Raw genomic sequence first — 19,746 nt, 5'->3', positions numbered from 1 at the left:
CAGCAATTTATTGTTAAACTGATAACATTTAGAACAGTACAATTTCATAATAAGTTTTAAATATAGGCAACCAAAACATCATATAAAGTTTATATTTTTTTACTTGAAATAAAATTATATTTTAAAACATTTAAATTGCAAATTTATTCTAATGAATTTTAATTTGATTCAGTTTCCATTAAATATATTTGATATCAAAATAAATATTAAGTTTGCAACCTAATATACATCTAATCATCGTTTCTTGAAATTGTAACCTACAAATTCATCACCGGTTGTGTAAATAACCGACTTCTATCATCTATTACACGCGATAAACATTAAAATAAAGTGCTTAAGTGTAAGATGGAGGACTTACAACGTAAAATATTTAGTGCTCTACAAGAGAATGACTTGGATAAAGCCAACAATGATATGTGCCTATTCTGCAGCACGTTATCTGAGGACCTCAGCTCATCATCAATAGGTGAGTGCTTAAATTTCAAGCAGAAACAATAATACCTTCTATATCCACCACTTTCAGATGCATACATCAGTCTATTCTTTACTAAAGGTGCCAGTGTCATGACATACCTACAGAAAGTATTTGATGCCAACACTTCCAACAATTTCAATGAATACCAATCGATCACATCATGTTTGAGCCTCATTTACATGCTATTAAAAAACTTCCCTGCACAAATGTCTGATCACATTTCTTCCATCATCACAATGAGTTGTGTTATGATATCTGAACCGAGATATTCCAAATTTAAGCAAAGAAATGCCGAAATTTTATATTTAATTATTTCATCCAAAGAAATCGAAGTAGATGAGAAATTCACCGTGTTTATTTACGGAAAGATAAAGACTAGATTAAGCAATGATAAATCTACATATGCGTTAGCTATTTACATTCAAATAATGGGCGCTTTCACTGGTAATAAATACATGAAACTAAAAATCGAAGAAATAGCAAATATCATCTTGAATTTTATTAAAAACATCCCGGGGCACAAAACAGGCGTGCAAAGTTTACTGCAGGGTGGATATAATGCAGCACATGAACTCATGGCCCACACAGAATTCACAAGTGAACAAATTCTATTATTATACCAATATATGAAAAGAGATGTTTTATTCAATGAAGATCTTGGACGTAGGCAAGGTTCACGAGCTGTTGTTGATTTCACAGCCGCAAATTCAGAAAGTTTCGGGACTTGCATCCAAAACGACGTACAAATATGGACAGATATGTTATATTCGTGGTTCAATTCACAATCAAACGATGATTCTAAATCTGGATATGAAGCATTGATATCAGTCTACAGAGCTGTTGGTAATGCTTGGTCACAAACCGAAGATTACCCTCAATATTTCCCAACAATGCTTGACAACGCAAAAGAAATATTAGAAAAGAATAACAATGACAATGAAACTAAACTGGCAATTTATACGATAGGTTTTCTTGCACCAACAGCAGCGAAATTCATGACAATGAAAAACTTTCGTGATTTATTCTTGTTTCTTCTGCAAAGAATTGAATATTTGATTTTTGTTAAAACAGACAGTAATGCGAATGTCCTCACAGCGAATTCATGCGATTACGTTGAGGCAATTTCTCCGTTTCTAGAAACACTTAAAACCGACATTCAACTACACATTAATCAATTCAAACGTGTTACAATCATTCTAATCAAAATGTTTCCTAATATTTTAGTTAAAAAACACGATATTGTTGTCAAAACTCTACGTAGTATGTTTAAAAGTATTTCAAGCAATGCTGTATTCCATGATTTTGTTAAAGACGTCGTGAAACAAGGTGTAATTTGGACGTGTTCACATCATTTAGCGGAAGAAGTCGAAATTTTAAACCTGGATGAAGTTACTTATAAAAAATACTTACCACTTTGGCAAGGTATACTTCACAATTCAAATAAACCCGTTTTGGAAGATACACAGAAAGAATTATGGAATCAATTGATAAAAAATCTTTTATATATGAGTGATAAGTTAGATTTGAGGATATTAATTGATGTTAGTGATAATTCTGACCAAATGCAACCGCAAAAATGTAATGATTTGGTTATTTTTGCGAATTTATCAGATTTTTACTGCGATTTATTGAATTTTGCGAATGCAGAGTGTATGAAACCTTGGTTGGACACTCTATGTGACCACATGATAAGAAAATCAATGCAATTGCCTTTAATCAGTGGATTTTATAAAATAATGGCGACCGTAATGAAGTTATTCGATAAAGTAGACCATTTCCATCAAAAACGCGTCGATCAAAAGGAACACGTGCGTGTAACTTATGAAAATGTAAAGAATTACTTTCAACATACCTTGAAACAAGTCCACCGCTTCAAGAACGATCTTCAAATGTCTTGTGTGTTGTTAATATTGCATATGCCGATGTCAATAGTCAAATCAATCCATTATGATTACAGTGGATTTTTCATAGCGGCGTTTAAACTCGGCCAACATAACTTTTCATTGGCTAATGAAGCATTGGATACATTATCAAAGTGGTATCATCAGTTGCCTGAAGATGTGTCTTTTGATTTATTAAAGAAAGTTGTACCGTGTTTGGATGCGTACTTACGAAATCAGTTTGTTGTTGGTGATAGTTTTCATGTTGAAGGGCGTAAATTGAAGAAGTATAGCCAGAGAAAGCTGGATGTTGAAGTAGAGCCGGAATTAGTACAATTACAGCATAAAGTGTTGAAGTTCTTGGCGATTGTACCAAATGAAATCTGTTTGGAGTTGAATTCGATTAGTGGTGGTTTGAAATTGACGAAAAGTGATACGAAATTGTTGAAAGTTAACTTACCATTTGCGGAGAGGTGTTTGAGTTTGTATTTGGATCCATTCTTGGATAGAGTTTTGATTTTGAGCATTGAATGTACCGATAGAAAGGTTAGGATCACCGCTTGTGAGCTGCTACATTCGATTGTCATCGTGTTTCTGGGCACAAGTAAACTTGCATGTAAGTATATACTGAATATTTTTATAGGTTAGCTTTGGTTATGTGGATTTTTATATTTATTTAGCCATACAGAATAGTGCAAATGAATCGGATCCACAATTGGAGCGGATATTATCCGCCATTTTGCGACTAGCGAGCGATCAAGACACTACAGTTGTTTCCCTTTTCAACCCTCTTTTACTACAGATGGCGCATTGGTATGCACATCCTCTACATACAAATTCAACACACGCGGAAATTTTTATTAAAACTCTAATGGTAAGTTTATTTTAAACTTAATAATTTAATAGAATTACATAAATTTATATTAAAAAGGATGGCGTTTCAAATGAAAATGACGGTGCAGTCCGCGACATATCCGGGAACATTCTGCGAGAATTCATAGCTTGGACACGCAAACAAAACTCGAAAATGTCACTCAAGATTAACATAAACAACGTGAAACTAATCATTGCGTATCTAATACAATTTTGTCTGCATCCAGACGAAGCTAAACGTTTTGGTGCAACTGTAATCTTCAATAATATCTACCGTGAACTCCGCGAAGAAGATACTTTTGTAGATTTCTTCTGGTTGGAGATTTTGTACGCGTTTGTGATGAATTTATCACTAGTAACACCAGCGACAAATGATAATAATCTACTGAATGAAATCAATTTGTGTTTGGACCGTGTAACCCGTTGCCTTCTTCAGAAACACACATTATTCACCAGGGTGACAACAGAGCGTAGAACACCACCGAAATTTAACGGTAATACATTCGATGATGCAGCTTTGTTTCTTCTGCAACACACCTGGCAAATCAACACACATTGCCGCACGAAATGTATGGAAATATTCAAGAAGTTACCATCGGAGACTTTGGTGAAAGCACTGGGGCATTATGATATGAATTGTTACATGCATGACTTGCACACGACGCCATTTTTTCACTATGTGACAAGTATAGAGGATGTTTTGAGATATTTTGCAAGTTTAACTTGTTTTATTGATGGATATATTTTTATTACGGAATTATCACCGAGTTTTGACCACTCTGAGAATATAATATGGTCTATACTAGATAAATTAATAGAAGATGATTTTAAAAAGACGAGTTTAAAGGATATTCAGAAGTCACTCGATGTAAAAAATGATGTTTTGGTGCGAAGGATCAAAGATGAGTTTGTTTACTACCGTGCGAAACTAGTTGAAAAGATACTTTCACTTTATGAAGTTGCAAATAGCGAGGTGATTAATGAAAACGTCTGGAATTTCCTGGCGGATTTCATTTTTGACTATCACAAGTTGGGATTGATTGATTTAACCCACAAAAACTGGGAAGATAGAGCTACTAAACTGATAAAATTGTTTATGGATACGACAAAATTTAATTCCATCACTGTACAAGTGTTTGCTTTGACTTGTAAATGCGCCATTTCAAAAATAGTCGAAATGGAGAATCATCTAAGTCCAGATTCTGAAGTGGAATGGTCTAATCGACAAATATTGAAAGGATTGATTGTTTTACAACGTATTGATAAACATAACGAACTAGAACTACCACAAGTTATTAATTCATCACCTTTGGCCACCATTCTCAATGTATTAAGGTTAGATAAGATGGAAGACGATGAAATATCAACAATCACAAAATTAAAAGACTCCCAACGGGAATATTTCACGTTGAAACTTGAAATGATGTTGGACGAAGCCCATAATCCCGATTACAATCAAGATTTTGATTTGTTATTGAAATCTTTATGTTGTGAACAATTGGTTTACAGTACCGAGTCGAATACTACACTCCCACAAGGTGTTGTTATATTTTTATTGTTTAAGAAAACAATTCTCAAACACACTGTACAAGAAAATCGACTTTTTACTACACTAGGAACAATTGCAAATGAATCCAGTATTGAACTCCGTGTGAAATATTTCAAAGAATATTTAAAATATATTTATAACACACCAGTACTAAAAAATAATCATCAAATTAAAGAAGAACTAGTAAAAAGTATAGAATATATTTGGCCTAGGAAGCAAGCTGATATAGAAATGTTATCAGACGCGGATTGCATGGAGTTAATCTATGATCTGCGATTGATTGTGGATGAATTGTCGTGTTTGACAATGTTAGACACAGTAGCGGCCATTTTGAAACGCAAGCAAGTCTCAGACACGCAGCAAGTTCATCATCTCACACAAGTCGTGCGTGTGTTGGGAATGGTTGCACCACGAGGGATATCCTTAGACATTGCAAGAGTTTTGTATGAAATGAAAGCAGATAATTTGGTTTATTTTCAAGCACAGACTAAACGTGTCACTACCACATTGTTTATCAAGACTTTGTTTGACGCTACACATTATTCTTACTGTTTAAACTTCTTTATCACTGCGTTGGACTTTTATATCATCCTAGAGAATGATTTTGAAGTAGACACAGCGTTTTGCAAGGAATTCATGAGTAAACTTCCAAAAGATTTACAAGCACCGTTGATAAATGAAATTTTTGGCATTGACAATGAGTACACATTCAAACAACGGATTGTATTGGCGTTATGCTTGTGTAATATAATGGCATATTGTGAATATGAAGTGTTTGAGGACTTTTATGTCAGAAATATCAGTATTATCTTGGAAGGATTTAGTATGGATTCAGTTATGAGCAAAACAGTGTCTTGTATTATGTTGAATAGATTGTTTGGTAACATAAACGTCGATAACTTTGCCAATTTAACGTGCAAGATCACCAAAGCTGCTTGTGCGACTGTAAACACCGGAAGGGAGCTGATTTCACGCGTTGCTACTATTCTAATCAGCATTGTCAAGGATCATTTCAATCCTGGTGATGATCCGGAAGAGTTTCGTTTGTATCAGTGCTATGCCTACAATGCATTTGCAACTTTTGTGTGCAATGCACGAATGAATAAAGAATTCTACAGTAAATTATTTATTCGTTTAGGCAGTGATGGAGAAGACATTTTATGGACTAAACTTGTACCACTGCAGAAATCTTATGATTTCGAAATAGTAGCTGATGACATTCCGAAGAAAAAGAAGACTTTGTCAGATATAAGGACACAGATTACAACTGATATTAAACCAACTGAATATATTGAAAGTCAAAATTTGTTTCTGAGTACTCTAGCTGAAGATATTACTAATTATGACTTTACCAATGTCTGCGTACGGTATGAAGAAGGCAATAGACTTGATACATATAGAAACGATGCAATGGCATTGGAAATTTACGATGAAGACATCAACAAACACGAATGTATGCTGCAAATTTGCGCTGTGATCAAACACATGTACGAACACGACTTGTTACAAGCTGATGTACCACCCAAATGGGTTTATGATTTTACAAGTATGTTATTCAAGGGCAACACAGCGGTAAACATCCGGCAATACCTCTGCAAAGTTATAGAAAACTCTCAGGAGTATCTGAAACAATATGCGCACATTTTAATCCCCGGTGTGATTCGTACAATTTGCGAAACTTGCAAAGGTTTGAATAGTCTTGCGAGTGATTGTGTTGTTATGTTGTTAACAACTTGGAGTGAACATTCACCATGCCGGCATGATGTGCAAACATTAATTCAATATTTGATGATTAACTTATGGAATTATCGCACGGATGTCTTTAAATATAACGTTAATCTGTTGAAAACCACGATTGAGACTTATAAAACGTTTGAATTACCCGATGGATTCTTAACTACACTGTTTGCTGATAATGTGGAGTGTAAATCGAACAAGTCTGTCATTCATATCATCAATATATTGCTTGTGAATAACATTTCACCATTTCCAAGCAAATTGAAGACATTCTGTACTAAAATGTGTAAATTATTGACTTGTACTGATCGGTTGATTTATACTGCAACAGCGGAGACATTGGGTTTAGCTTTGAAGTTTTTGGACGAAAATGGACACAGCAGTTTGACGCCATTTAAAAAAATGGTAACTGATGAGTTGCAGGCTATTTGCAGCAGTAAAGATAATGCAAAAGGGAAGACGTTTGTTTATATCTTAGAAAGTGTTGTCAAAAACTATCCGGATATATCTGCGACACTTTTAACGTCGATTGAAAGACTGATTGCTTATAGAACTTGCACAGAAATAAGCAAAACAGCGTATTTGAGGATTTATTTAAAGTGTATTGATAGAGTTTGTGAAACTGGATTGATAAATAGATTATCCCTGACTGATTGGGTGTCATCGTCTTCTTTAGACACAGTTATCTTGACTCTTGAGATAATTCTACAAGGAGTTGATTATTTCGATGGTGTTAAGGCCGAAGCACTTGTAGAAAAGGTTGTTAACCTGCCTAATAACAACACAGTCTGTCGTAGTATAAGAATCGATATCCTAAATGCATTTTATAAGAGGTTTTACCAAGGGCAGGATAATAGAAGTGCGATTATTATGAATATGGTTAAGGAACCTTTGATAAATGCTTTTGTTGAGGTTGAACAGGAGATACGCAACAAAGTTTATGCATTTTGGACTGGAGAGGATATGTTACCATCAAGTTTGGAAGAGAAATTGTTGTATCTCTTGGAGAATTTGTATGACAAAGCAAATGAAGAACTATTTTTGACGTTCTGTAACTTTTTAATGTTACATGACCTTAAAAATTATGATCAACCAATCTTTCCGGATGCTTTGTATAAATGTGATTTCCATGAATATGAAGTGAGCTCTCATTGGAGATCCAGGAATTCCGCCATGATGCCTTTGTATACTGCTTCATCACAGTCTCAAGGCACACAAGGATTTTATCTGCGTGCAACGCAAAGTTATGAGTTTGAACAGACACAACAATTGGCCACACAAAGACAATCTTATACACAATCTGCATCTGCGATGACTTTTGGTAATATGCCTGAGTCAACACGTCCTGATAATAATCAATTTAAAAATCCTAATGATTTGAATATTTCTATACCAAAAGTAAAGAAATGGAGGTTTTTCAAGAACAAAGCCGATGTGAGCAGGCAACATGCTATTAGAGAAATCCACAAAGGACAGAATATTGAAAAGCAAAAACATGATGCGAAAAAAATGAAAGAAGTACAAGTGAAAATCTACAGAAAGTATAGATCTGGTGATTTTCCTGATATTCAGATTGGAATCAAAGCTGTGACGGATCCGCTGAAAGAATTGAGTAAAAACGATGGACATATTGCACAATTACTCTACAAAAGTCTATTTGATGCGATTATTGACACTGCGATTAATGAAAACTTTCTGGAACAAGGCAATACAGCAATCCGTAATATTTTAGCTACAAGTGCAATGTATGATCCTGTGTGTATGGGTGCTTTTCTTCAAATTGCTCTGGAACACAAACACAAGATGCGTTTCACACCAGATTTAATCAAAACTGTAGCTACTAAAAGTGGTAATCTTTCCTATGGCTGTTTACTCCTTGAAGAATATTTGATTAATCGTGAAGGTAGTGAAATAGAAGGCAGTACATTACATTGGATAAGACTTGCTGATTTGTATAAGAAAATGGAGGAATGGGATGTCGTTCAAGGTATTTTCGCTAACAAAATGACATGTACTGGTAATTTGTTAAAAGAAATCAAGATGGCGATCAAATGTGAATCGGAGAATTACTGGGACACCGCACGAAAACATTATTTACAGCTAATACAAAAAGATAGTGATGTTAATCGTAAAGATTTCTATTATGAATCGTACTTTAAATGCTCGGAGGAGTTGTCTGATTGGCAAGAGATTGAAAAACGCTGCGCACAAACTACAAGAAGTAATCCATTGCTACTTTTTGATTCATTATGGGTTACGGAATGGAACAAAGAGATTCTTCTGCCGTATTATATCAAATCACAAGTGCGTATGGGAGATAATCCAACGAGTAACAAACCTGAGTTTACGACTACGTTATTTGAAGCGATGAAAGATGGCGGCAAGAAATTACATCTACGCAATGAATTCAGTGATGAGTTGGCACTTTTATATCTTGATAAATTACGAATTAAACTCGCTGGGAGTTCGGCTGAGAATCACGCAAAGCGGTTTCTGAAGTTGTGGAAATTTACACAACCTTCTTATACTTCTATGCAAAACAAAATGATTTTGGCGATGAAAAACACCGCTGAGATTTCTGTACTGCTTGAATTATATGACAACATCGACGGGGAAACTTATGAACCAATAATTGGACATCTTGAAACACTATGGACGAAATCAAATGTAAAAGATAGCGTTATTCCTACACAACATTTAATCACCCGAATTACTTTGAGAGAATCTTTTGTAAATCTAACAAAATTAAAGTTACAAACTTTATTGTTGGATGAAGATGTAGTTGAACGAATGTCTCATAAATTATCAGCGTTATCTTTCGGTGCTGAAGTTAATATTATACAGAAAGCTTTACAACAGAAAAATTTACACCTGGCGAAATATTACGCCCGCAAGAATTGTAATAGAACTGATACGAATGGATTAGATCAATGTATATCTTGGTTATTGTACAGTAAAGTTGTACTAATGCGAACGGATTTTCCAAAGGCATTCAAAGGACATCACAAGTGCATTACACAATTGAGTTTGATTGACGAGCCTTCTATTGCTATCGATGCAGCGTTACACCTGACTGATTTATGTAAAAGTCTTGTAGATGCATCGGAAAAGTATGAAATTGACTTGGGATTGTACCGACCTTTTGTTACCACTTGCACAATAACTAGATTCACTGATTTGTTGAGTTATAGTTTTGAAAACCTGCGTGATACTTTGTATGATGTTGATCGCCATGAAAAAGTTAATGGCGAACAGTTAGCCGATGCGTTTTTGAACTTGGCAAATGAATATGCTGCTAGAGGCGGCGGATATGAGAATAGATTTATTGAGTGTTCACTGAAAAGTATGAAATACGGATCGGAAAAGGCTAGATTAGTCTTTCCGAAGTTATTGGCTGTTGATGGATTACGAGCTATTCATAAAACACAGTTTATTCAACAGGTATTTTATGTTTTTACCTTTTTGTAATTTTATTAATTAATTTTGTTTTAGTCTTCATCTGTACCGATTTATATGTTTATTTCATGGATACCACAATTGTTGGCTTATTGCGACACGGATAAAGTATCAGTGATTAAACATATTGTGATAAACCTGGCTAAAGAGTACCCGAATTCCATTATCTACGCTTATAAACTCAGCAGGGCTAAGTTTACCTATGATTTTGAAGAGACTCGTGATTTGACAATTGAATTAGACGATTTACTGAATAATGAATTGGTGGATAAAATGTTAGCGGCGTTGAAATATGTTGCTGTGCCTTCTACAATCATGAAAACAGCGCTGGATAAATTAAAGAAGGCTTGCAAGGAGTCACAGGAGGCTTTTACACAAACTGCTCAAGAAGTTGTTGCTTTGTTTAATAATGAAGATGATTCCATGTTGAGAGGAGAATGTTATCAACGCGTCATCGAGTGTAAAGATGAATTGCTGTCTATTATAAATTGTAAGTTATTTAAAATTCATAATAAATAGAATATTTTAAAGAAATTATTTCAGATTCTCCATTTGATGAAGAAACAATTTTCAAAAAATTGTGTGATTTCACATTGCCAAGTCACCGTTCAAATGACTTGGGGCATTATTCTCTCTGGTTGAAAGATTTTCATGCTTCTGATTACGAACAGGAGATAGAAGTCCCCGGATGTTATACTGGTAATTGTCGACCATTACCACATTACCATCCAAAGATATCCAAGTTTTCCACGGATGTCAAAGTGTTTCAATCGTTGCAAAGACCAATTCGCATATCAATCTACGCGAATGATATAAAAGAATATCGATTCTTGGTTAAATACGGTGAAGATCTGCGACAGGATCAACGTATCCAGCAGTTGTTTAAACTGATGAATGTTGTGTTATCCGCGGATGTGAAATGTCGCGAGAGGAAGTTGACGGTGTCGACATTTGAAGTCATTCCGTTGACTGCAGAGTTGGGTTTTATACAGTGGGTTGATGAGACGGATATTTTAAGGAATGTTATCACTAATCGATCAGGGTATCCCAGCGTTGAACCGAATATACGAAAATTAAAAGAAACTCATCGTTCGAGAATGAATTTAAGATTAACTAGTGATGAAATACGTGATTATTATAAACAACTTGTTGATGGTATACCATGGGACGCTTTACGGTAATTTTTTTTGATTAAATTAAAATATTTGTTTAATTTTAATTCTTTTTGATAGAAAATCACTTTGGAAAATGGCACCAGATCCAGAAGCATTTTTCGCATTGCGCATGACTTTTATCAGGAGTTATGCAGTGATGTGTATAACAAACTGGTTGCTTGGAATTGGTGATCGCCACTTGGATAATATCCTACTCAACATGGACACTGGTAATGTGATTGGTATAGATTTCGGACGCGCGTTTGGATCAGCTACACAACAACAACTTATCCCCGAACTAGTACCATTCCGTTTGACGCCACAGATATTAAATGTTATGATGCCATTAAAAGAAAATGGACTCCTACATCAAGCAATGGTACATTCCCTAAGAGTACTACGCGAAAATTGTGATATATTACTATCTACAATGGATATATTCATTGTGGAACCCACTTTAAATTGGTTAACGTTCAATGAAGCAACTTGGAACCCATCTATCATCATGCAACTAGCCAAGAGTAAATTTCAAGGAAAGAATTCAATCAGTATTATGATAGAAGAAGTCAAAGCAAGACAAATTGGTTCACTAGATGATAATAACACTTACATTGAATGTTTGGAGAACTTGTTGGATTCATTCGTTGATGATACAGATGATGATGATCAAAATGGCGGCCTGAGTGTACATGGACAAGTCAAATGTTTAATTACTCACGCGACTGATGCAAACTTATTAGGACGTATGTTCTACGGCTGGGATCCATGGGTGTAATTGTTGTTTAACTGTAAGTTTGTATATTTTTCAAAGAATTAATTATTAGCTGTAATAAACATTCGCGAATATAAATGGCCGACTGTTTTGATGTTGCGCTGCATAATCGTTCGCAGTGTTTTCGTATACACATCGTCAGGGCGAGTTCGTTTCGGGTCTCGCCAGCTTAAACCATTTGGATCTTTCTCGAACAACGCTGGTGAAGGAACATTATCTCGCATGTAGCACCAAATACATTCTCGGAGAATTGAAACAATCTTGGGAGAAATATTAAGATTATTATCAATTTATGTTTAATATATTAAATAATTTACCTCATGGGAATTTAACTGTGTGATGACATCACGGACGTTACAGAGAGGAGCTGGCAGTAACTGTCCAAGTGCCATTACGTCCAACACAGCAATTGTTGTACCCATTAGATCTTTGTAATTTTCTGTATCAGTTGACTTGCGCTGATCGCCCATACTCGTCCATTGGTGAATAAGCGTAGCTGTCAACGCCCGTAAGAGAACTGAGCAATAGCATAGTGATGGGCGGTGCTGTGCGACTAGATTGAGCAAATCCCACAACAACGGTACACTGTTAAACAGTCGCCGGATGAGGAGGTCACGTTCTATTGTTACTTTACTAAACTCCTCCTCTAACCACGGCAACCCGTTGTACATCACGTCCGGACTGACGAGTTGTACAAGCGTTAACGATATCAGCGTCAAACTTGCGTCCGAGTCGGAAGGGCGAACGCACGACTCTTTAATGGCTGTAATTAATTCTTCCGAGTTGCCAGCGACCAGATCCACGGGCAGACGATACAAACTGATTGATTTCCGTTTCCCGTGCCCGATTACACCGCCATTGTATACGGAAGAATGTTTTGAGAGTGGAATAGTTTTGCTCTGTGGATATTACAGCTTGTTACAGTTTAGATAACTTTGAATAGAATTTATTACTCACGATTTTCTTGTTTTCCGTGATTAGATCTTTGTTGCTTTCTGCTGGTTCTTCTTCTTGTTTTGGTTTAGCGCCGAATAACACAGCATCTTTTGAAAACAGCGCGCGTTCTAATAATTGACGTAGTGCTAAGTTTCTTGCCACTTTGGAAGATATACAGAGTTTCTTCAAGATACTCCTTGATTGTTTAAAACCGCTTATTCTTTTCATTAAATCTGAAATAAAATTAATGTAAAATTAATTATGTAGGCATACCGTTTCACAAAGCGGCCATTTTCTTATTGAAGACTTACCGGTTTCATTGCAACATTGAAAGAAATAATTAACAGCTCCATGTACATAGTTAAGAGTGACTTGTACAGACATTTGAGAACTATTTGCATTGGGTATGTCCAACAAATCCAAAACCTCACACAACATATCAGTGCATTTAGCGCTTAATACTTTGTTTCTAAATATACCAGTCAGTTCAGTTAAATTGAATTCAATTCCTTTTGAGATGCATTTTGATTTTAACATAAATATGTTGTTAGTTTTCTCCCACCTATAAAACACGATTTAAAGCTTTAAATTATCTTTTAAAAGTTATTCTAAACAACTTACTTTAAAAGTAGTAAAATATTACTCCACATCTGCTCAAACTTCTCATACTCTGAATCAGTAGTGCATCCTTTCATCCTCACAAAATCCTTATCAAGAATATGTTGTAATACAATCGAGAAAGGTCCTCCTTTCTCAGCATACGGTGATTGATTCTTACAAATCAACTCATTGTTCAATATCCTCACAAAATACGCCAAATGCGATGGTTGTTTAGCATTTTGCAATAAAAACGACAGCGCCTGAATCAAAAGCGGCGGATTAACAACACCGATGTAGATAATTAATCGCGCAGCGGTTTGAGCAGTAAGGGCATCATCATGTAGAAGAAGCAGGTAAATGTAATCAATGTCGTAGATCAATGAGTTGAGGAAAGCCGCAGGCATCATGTGATTCGAGCTGTGGAAGCGCACTTTATAGTCGACTTCCTCCAATACGCACTCTAACAATTCGCGCGTCCAATTGCTAATGTCTTCGTACTTCCTCCCCTTGCCCTTCTTGTTCAGCGCGATGCACTTGAGCAGTAACTCGATGATGTGCTCGCCGCCCTTTGAGCACTTCATAATGAGAGCCACCATTGTTTCTTGGAGTGCGTCAATCGAACCGAAGAACTTGAACCAGTCGTTTGTCATGTTGTATAGTTTCGTTATAGTGTGCACAGTCACTAGAACAAATAATTAATTCAATTAATTCAATTAATTAATATTTGAAAACATAAAAAAACAAAACAAAAAAGAAAAAAAACTTACGGTTTTCTTTTATTTGGTCACTAATCGCGTTTAACATTGTATCTGACAATACAAAAAGTTGTATGAGGAAGGGAACAGTTGCTTTCCGATAAATTTCATTCTGTGGAGATGAATCTTGTTTGTCTTCATTAAGACAAGACTAAAAAACAAAATAACCTTTTAAAAATCAACTCAAAATGATAATTTTAACCTAATACCTTAAATAAATCCAGCAAAGCATTTTGTATATTCCCCGGATGACTTGTTGCAAGATGCCCGACAATACCAACAACCGATTTTAACTTCGGCGACTCAATTCCTTGTCGATATGATTTATTCTCACAGTAATCCTTCAGCCCACAAAACAGTACACGTTCAATTACTGTCTGTGGGAAACAGCTGCCAACATGAGCCACCACCCAATCGAAATGCGGTGAGTGTTTTACGGACGTATCAAGCAATGCACTAATGCACGCCTCGGTATTCGTGTGCATTAAACATGCAAGACATTGTGTGGTGATATCAATCAATGTTTTGGTGGCTCTGCAGTTCATCCATAATTGAAGCGACTCATTCAGTCCATTAACACATGCTCTGCCTGCATAATGGGTGGATATTTCACCTAATAATTCAAGAGACCATGTGCTGATTATTGGAGCCCATGCTTCTCCATTTGATGATACAAAACTGATGAGTAGACTGTAGATGTCATTTATCATTAGTTCGTCATACTCATTTGGAGGAGAAGACTTTCCTGTACTCATTTCCTTCTGAAATGAGATTTAAATAGTTTTAAATAGGTTTTTATTTGTTTTTGTTTTAACGGTGTTACCTCAAGGTGGATGATGTGATTTAATGCAACAGAGTCAAACACTGATTTTAAGCAGTGTAAAGAGGCTGATCGACTTGCTGGTAGGTGTTTTAAGAGGAATAAACATGATTTTGTGAGTTCAACAGTTGTTATTTTTGTTTTTGTTGTGGTTGCTGTGATGAACAGTCGAAGATCGTCGATTAATGCGCCGTGGGTGGTGCTTTTCACCGTCATTGATGGCTGGACACTCATTTTTAGTGTTTATGTTTAATTCATTCCAGTGGAAACTTTTAAAATTAAGTATTTAATTGTTAAAACTTAAAAGTTTTCACAACAGTAAAGCAGGCATAACCTTTGTCTGTTTTGTGTGAACTGATGTTAAGGTAGCATACGCTTTCTGTTAGGCAACCAAATTCACGTAAGTAAAATATGATTAAATAATAGTAAAACACTAAAACTTTTACTGAAAAACTTAAAGAACATTAAAACGTATTCACATTAAATGAAATTATTGTGTTATAAAAGTAAGTTTTAAAGATTTACTTTGTTTCACTTAAAATTTAAAGTGTGTAGATTCTGTCGATGGTTACATTCACACACGGATACAAAACGTTTTTATTGCGGTTATGTTTACTACAAGCCGAAGCACGACAAAACAACGTTTCATCACTTAAATTTATTTAAAAAGGTAGTATTTTAAACAAATTTAACAAAACATTATAATTAAAATATTTTTTTCAGATTCACTTCAAGTTTGAATAATGGCAAAGCATCATCCAGATTTGATCTTCTGCAGGAAGCAACCCGGAGTAGCTATTGGTCGATTATGCGAGAAATGCGACGGCAAATGCGTGATTTGTGACTCATACGTGCGTCCCTGCACATTAGTACGTATTTGCGACGAATGCAATTACGGCTCTTATCAAGGACGTTGCGTAATTTGTGGCGGCCCAGGTGTATCTGATGCGTACTATTGCAAAGAGTGCACCATACAAGAGAAAGACAGAGATGGTTGTCCCAAAATCGTAAACTTAGGAAGCTCCAAAACAGATTTGTTCTATGAACGCAAAAAGTACGGGTTTAAGCGACGATAGGCTAATTCTTTTTATAGATTTTGTACTTTAAACATTATGTGAATTTAATTTATAAGTAATTGCAACAAGAAATAAATGCCTGCAATAAATCACTTCAATAGATGAGAGGTTATTATATAATCCATTTAGTATTAGTACTTCTTTAGTTTGTATAATATTTTATGCACTATTTAGTACTTAAATAAGGAGCAAAACCATTGAAAATATTTCAACGGGTTTAATTCTATTAATAAAAATTAATTGCCACTTGTATCACTTGAAACTGACTTGTACGGATGGAATGAACGTTTTCCATGCGCGATTTAAGTAAAACCAAAGACGCAGAGAGCTGAGACTGCACTACTGAACCACTCGGACACGGCTGAGCGCATGGCGTAGGTAGTAAACGAAAAAAAAAACACAAAATACGAAAAAAAACACACTGCGCACTGCGCGCTCCCCTTTTATACTCGCGGCAAACCCGCAGAAATAAGTGGGGGAAGAAACACTGTTTCACGGCACGAACCAGTGGTAGTGGTGGGGGGACATGTGTCACCGTTTGCGCAACCCGATGTCGTCCACGTAAGGTCAGACGTCTTTGACAAGGGGTACCAAGGAGTACTCTCGCCATTTCAAACATACGACCCCCAAGGGGGTCCCTTGTTGTTAATATTAGACACCGCATCCGGCCATTCATTATCCTCAAGTGATTACATGTGCAGTTTAGCTTTAAACTCAATATAACACAAAAATAACTCGAAATGCTATAAAATTTACAGAATTCACTTTACCAATAAACCGTAAACACAGCCAGTTTTACGACTACATATTAATATGCTTTTTATAGAAAAATACATACCCTCTAAATTAATATATTCCAATAAAAACAGTTTTAATAAATCACGTCCTTATTTCGCAAATTTAACAACCCGCATGCCGCAGATGCTCTCAAAATTAATATTAACAAAACCTCCTCCAATGCGGTACGCATTACAAGCCATAAAAACCACGCTTCAGTTTTTGGTCCGGCCGCAAATTCACAAATCCATGCAGTATGAGTAATAAAGTGTATTATAAACGCGTGTTTTCGCCGAGCTTTATAGCGCACTTCGAACAAAGTACACTCGATGTCGACGGAAGTTGGCGCGAGTTAAAAAACTCGTTCATCACAACGTTTGAATGGATATTAATTCAATCGTTGGCGCGGTGCGCAACGCATATTTGCCGAAAAGTTTGCATGTAAAACTCGCTCGCGAACATCAAATACCGAATGTTTCACAACTGAAACTCATTCCAAAAGTTCTAGTTATTATTTAATATTGGTGATTATTAGACAAAATGGCTGACTAAACAGTCCAATCAAATTTTAGCTGGTAACAAGCATCGTCAGCGCAATTTTCAAACAATTTGTTTCGCAAAACGTGCACTTTACAATAGCTACGCCGGTGGATATATACAGGAGGAGTCTACGGACGCAGTCCTTCTTGTTATTGATTGCGCAGGACGCCAGGACGACCGAGGACAAGTGCGAGTATACCGTGTCGCCGGCGGAAGTATAACTCATGTGTGGCAGATTTGTGATTTTATTTGGCGAACCCTTTTGTGCGGCGATATTTCTTACGCCTCATAAATTGACACGCATGCCGAGACTCACCTCGCAAATATTTACGTCCTTGTCCTCCTTGCCGTCGTCGATCTGCATATTGCTGCGCGAAAAAACGTGGAAAACATTTCGCGTGTGTTCCGGGACATCACAACTTACTTGAATATTTTATGTCGCCGAAGAAAAATGGAGTTAAACACGGCGGAAACATGAAATTCGAATAAAATTTGACAGAGTTGAAATCATCTGAGTGTAAAACGTGACGCCATAGTTTATATAACCGTGCGCCATCTGTCTAAATGCGTATAAAGTTTTATACCAAAAAAACAAACATTTCCTCGTTTTTTTTTTTTTTTATTTTATATGTAAATGAATGTCTTGTGCGCTATTCTTGACGCTGGAAAGTCTTGCGGAAAAGTTTTAAATTAAAATCCAAGCGTATTAATTAATAGCATGTTATTTCCGGTTGGCGCAGCTGTAATATTTCTTCCAGCACCCTTCGTTGGTGCGTTTTTTGTTCTGGAGCTATTGCGAAGCCCGCGGGCGAAAAGAATCTTCTCCAGTTGGGGCTGTCTGTCCACAATTCGTTCGGTGTGCGTTAGCCGGGCGGATTTACTTAAATCCGCACACCGCGCTGCAATTTTCTGAGTCTTATTGCGAAGCTGGGTCTCGTTGTCACTTCCTGTCCCTGTTGTCACTAGGCGACTGTCAAATACATTCTACTTTTGCATTTTTCTGAAACAATATGGTGTATTGTGTACAAAAGACACAAAATTGCGTTTGTTTAACATTTCCAGTCATCAATCAATACTCTTTTGCATAAAGTATACGTTTTTTATGACTTTGGTGAAATATAGTGTCATACAATGTACAAAATTGACAGAAGATGGAAGTGTATATTTGGTTGACAACATTCAGGCGTTAATTTTAATTTTTGTTCGAAATAATTGATTTGATGCGATATGAAATGTGAAATGTAATATGAAATAATAGCATTAGCAAATTATATGTTCCCGCAGCGAGGGTAATTTAATTTTCCACGATGCGCGAGAGTAAACTAACGCGGAGGAAAGCAATTTACGCTCTTCGATTCGAGATTATTTCATTTTCCCATCGCCGTAATTTCGGAATTTTATTTTCGATGCAAAACAAACAATTGCCAACCGCACTATTCGATTTGTGATACGATCAAATTTATATATCTATATCGAAACTAACCGGGAATTTATTATCTAGCAGAGGTGAATTAATTTTACGGCCGAAGTCGCGGCTATTAAATTGGAAGTATATAAAAATAATATTTGGAGCATTCATCAAAATAAAGTTTAATATGTGTGTGATTTAATATGAAAGTTTATACAAAATCCTGCGGAAACTTCTCTGCCGGGTTATTTCCAAGGGCGAAGCTTCCGGGGACAATATAATTATGCCGGATGCAATTAAAACTTTTCACTCAATAGATTTATTTCTAATGCGCCAGTTTCCGCCTCTGCATCGCGTTCTGATCATAATTACATCCTGTTAATTACGACAATTGATTTATAGGAGATTCAATTCTTAAAAACAATTTGTGTTTATAAATTTATTGAAAATTTTACGATATCTTGATGTGAATTATAAGTTATATTCATTTAACCAACTTTTCTCTCTTATTTTACTCTCTTACAGTTTTATTTTACCAATATAAAGTAGTTTATGTTCTTTGCAAAGGTCTAACATACTTCTATAACAAATTTTATCAAAATCGGTCCAGAAGTTTAGATGTTAAAAGAAAAATTCATAGAAAAATTGATTTTTAGGTTAAATTTCTGTAAAATATAATATTTTAAACCGGATTATGATTTTAAATTGATTAAACAAGCATCGCAAAGTGCGATCATGTACAGATATCATTAGGATTGTAATTAATCATGGACATGAGCACGGACTCTCCGCATCTTAGCTATCAGCGCAATGCTTTCCCCAAATGTGTTGCACAACATTCTAATTACACCGAATTAAATTAAACCAAATAACTTTGGTTGCCAACAGCCGTCGGGTCGCTATCCTGAAATTCACCCGTAATGGCATGACGCAAATTA

At 35.8% G+C, this 19,746-nt stretch overlaps 3 protein-coding genes across 4 annotated transcripts; 2 read left to right on the top strand and 1 right to left on the bottom strand.

The window, feature by feature from the left end:
* Window positions 1-76: 76 nt before the first annotated feature.
* Window positions 77-11,974, top strand: LOC135803903 (DNA-dependent protein kinase catalytic subunit-like). Its single transcript, XM_065317636.1, has 7 exons — window positions 77-466; window positions 524-2,971; window positions 3,036-3,229; window positions 3,287-9,955; window positions 10,007-10,460; window positions 10,514-11,147; window positions 11,203-11,974. Exons 1-7 carry the CDS (start codon window positions 346-348, stop codon window positions 11,897-11,899), a joined length of 11,217 nt encoding a protein of 3,738 aa, XP_065173708.1. The 5' UTR covers window positions 77-345; the 3' UTR covers window positions 11,900-11,974.
* Window positions 11,900-17,917, bottom strand: omd (integrator complex subunit 5 omd). Of its 2 annotated transcripts, none has more exons than XM_065317638.1 (8): window positions 17,717-17,917; window positions 14,397-14,948; window positions 14,200-14,338; window positions 13,454-14,114; window positions 13,144-13,394; window positions 12,854-13,065; window positions 12,214-12,795; window positions 11,900-12,156 (listed from the first exon to the last, which is right to left on the bottom strand). In XM_065317638.1, the coding sequence occupies exons 1-8, from the start codon at window positions 17,762-17,764 to the stop codon at window positions 11,938-11,940; spliced, it is 2,664 nt and encodes an 887-aa protein (XP_065173710.1). In that variant the 5' UTR covers window positions 17,765-17,917; the 3' UTR covers window positions 11,900-11,937. The 2 variants fall into 2 exon arrangements, with proteins under 2 accessions (XP_065173710.1, XP_065173709.1); XM_065317637.1 differs by lacking the exon at window positions 17,717-17,917 and adding an exon at window positions 15,011-15,376.
* Window positions 15,439-16,181, top strand: Phf5a (PHD finger protein 5a). Its single transcript, XM_065317646.1, has 2 exons — window positions 15,439-15,677; window positions 15,731-16,181. The coding sequence occupies exon 2, from the start codon at window positions 15,751-15,753 to the stop codon at window positions 16,081-16,083; it is 333 nt and encodes a 110-aa protein (XP_065173718.1). The 5' UTR covers window positions 15,439-15,677; window positions 15,731-15,750; the 3' UTR covers window positions 16,084-16,181.
* Window positions 17,918-19,746: the final 1,829 nt, after the last annotated feature.

Source organism: Atheta coriaria, unplaced genomic scaffold, assembly GCF_025399875.1.
Source record: "Atheta coriaria isolate IRGN ID8LTWV9N9 unplaced genomic scaffold, Caltech_Dcor_3.1 hic_scaffold_3_pilon, whole genome shotgun sequence".
NCBI lineage: Eukaryota > Metazoa > Arthropoda > Insecta > Coleoptera > Staphylinidae > Dalotia > Dalotia coriaria.
Note: the sequence above shows the minus strand (reverse complement) of the source record. Positions and strands in the feature narration are given on the sequence as shown.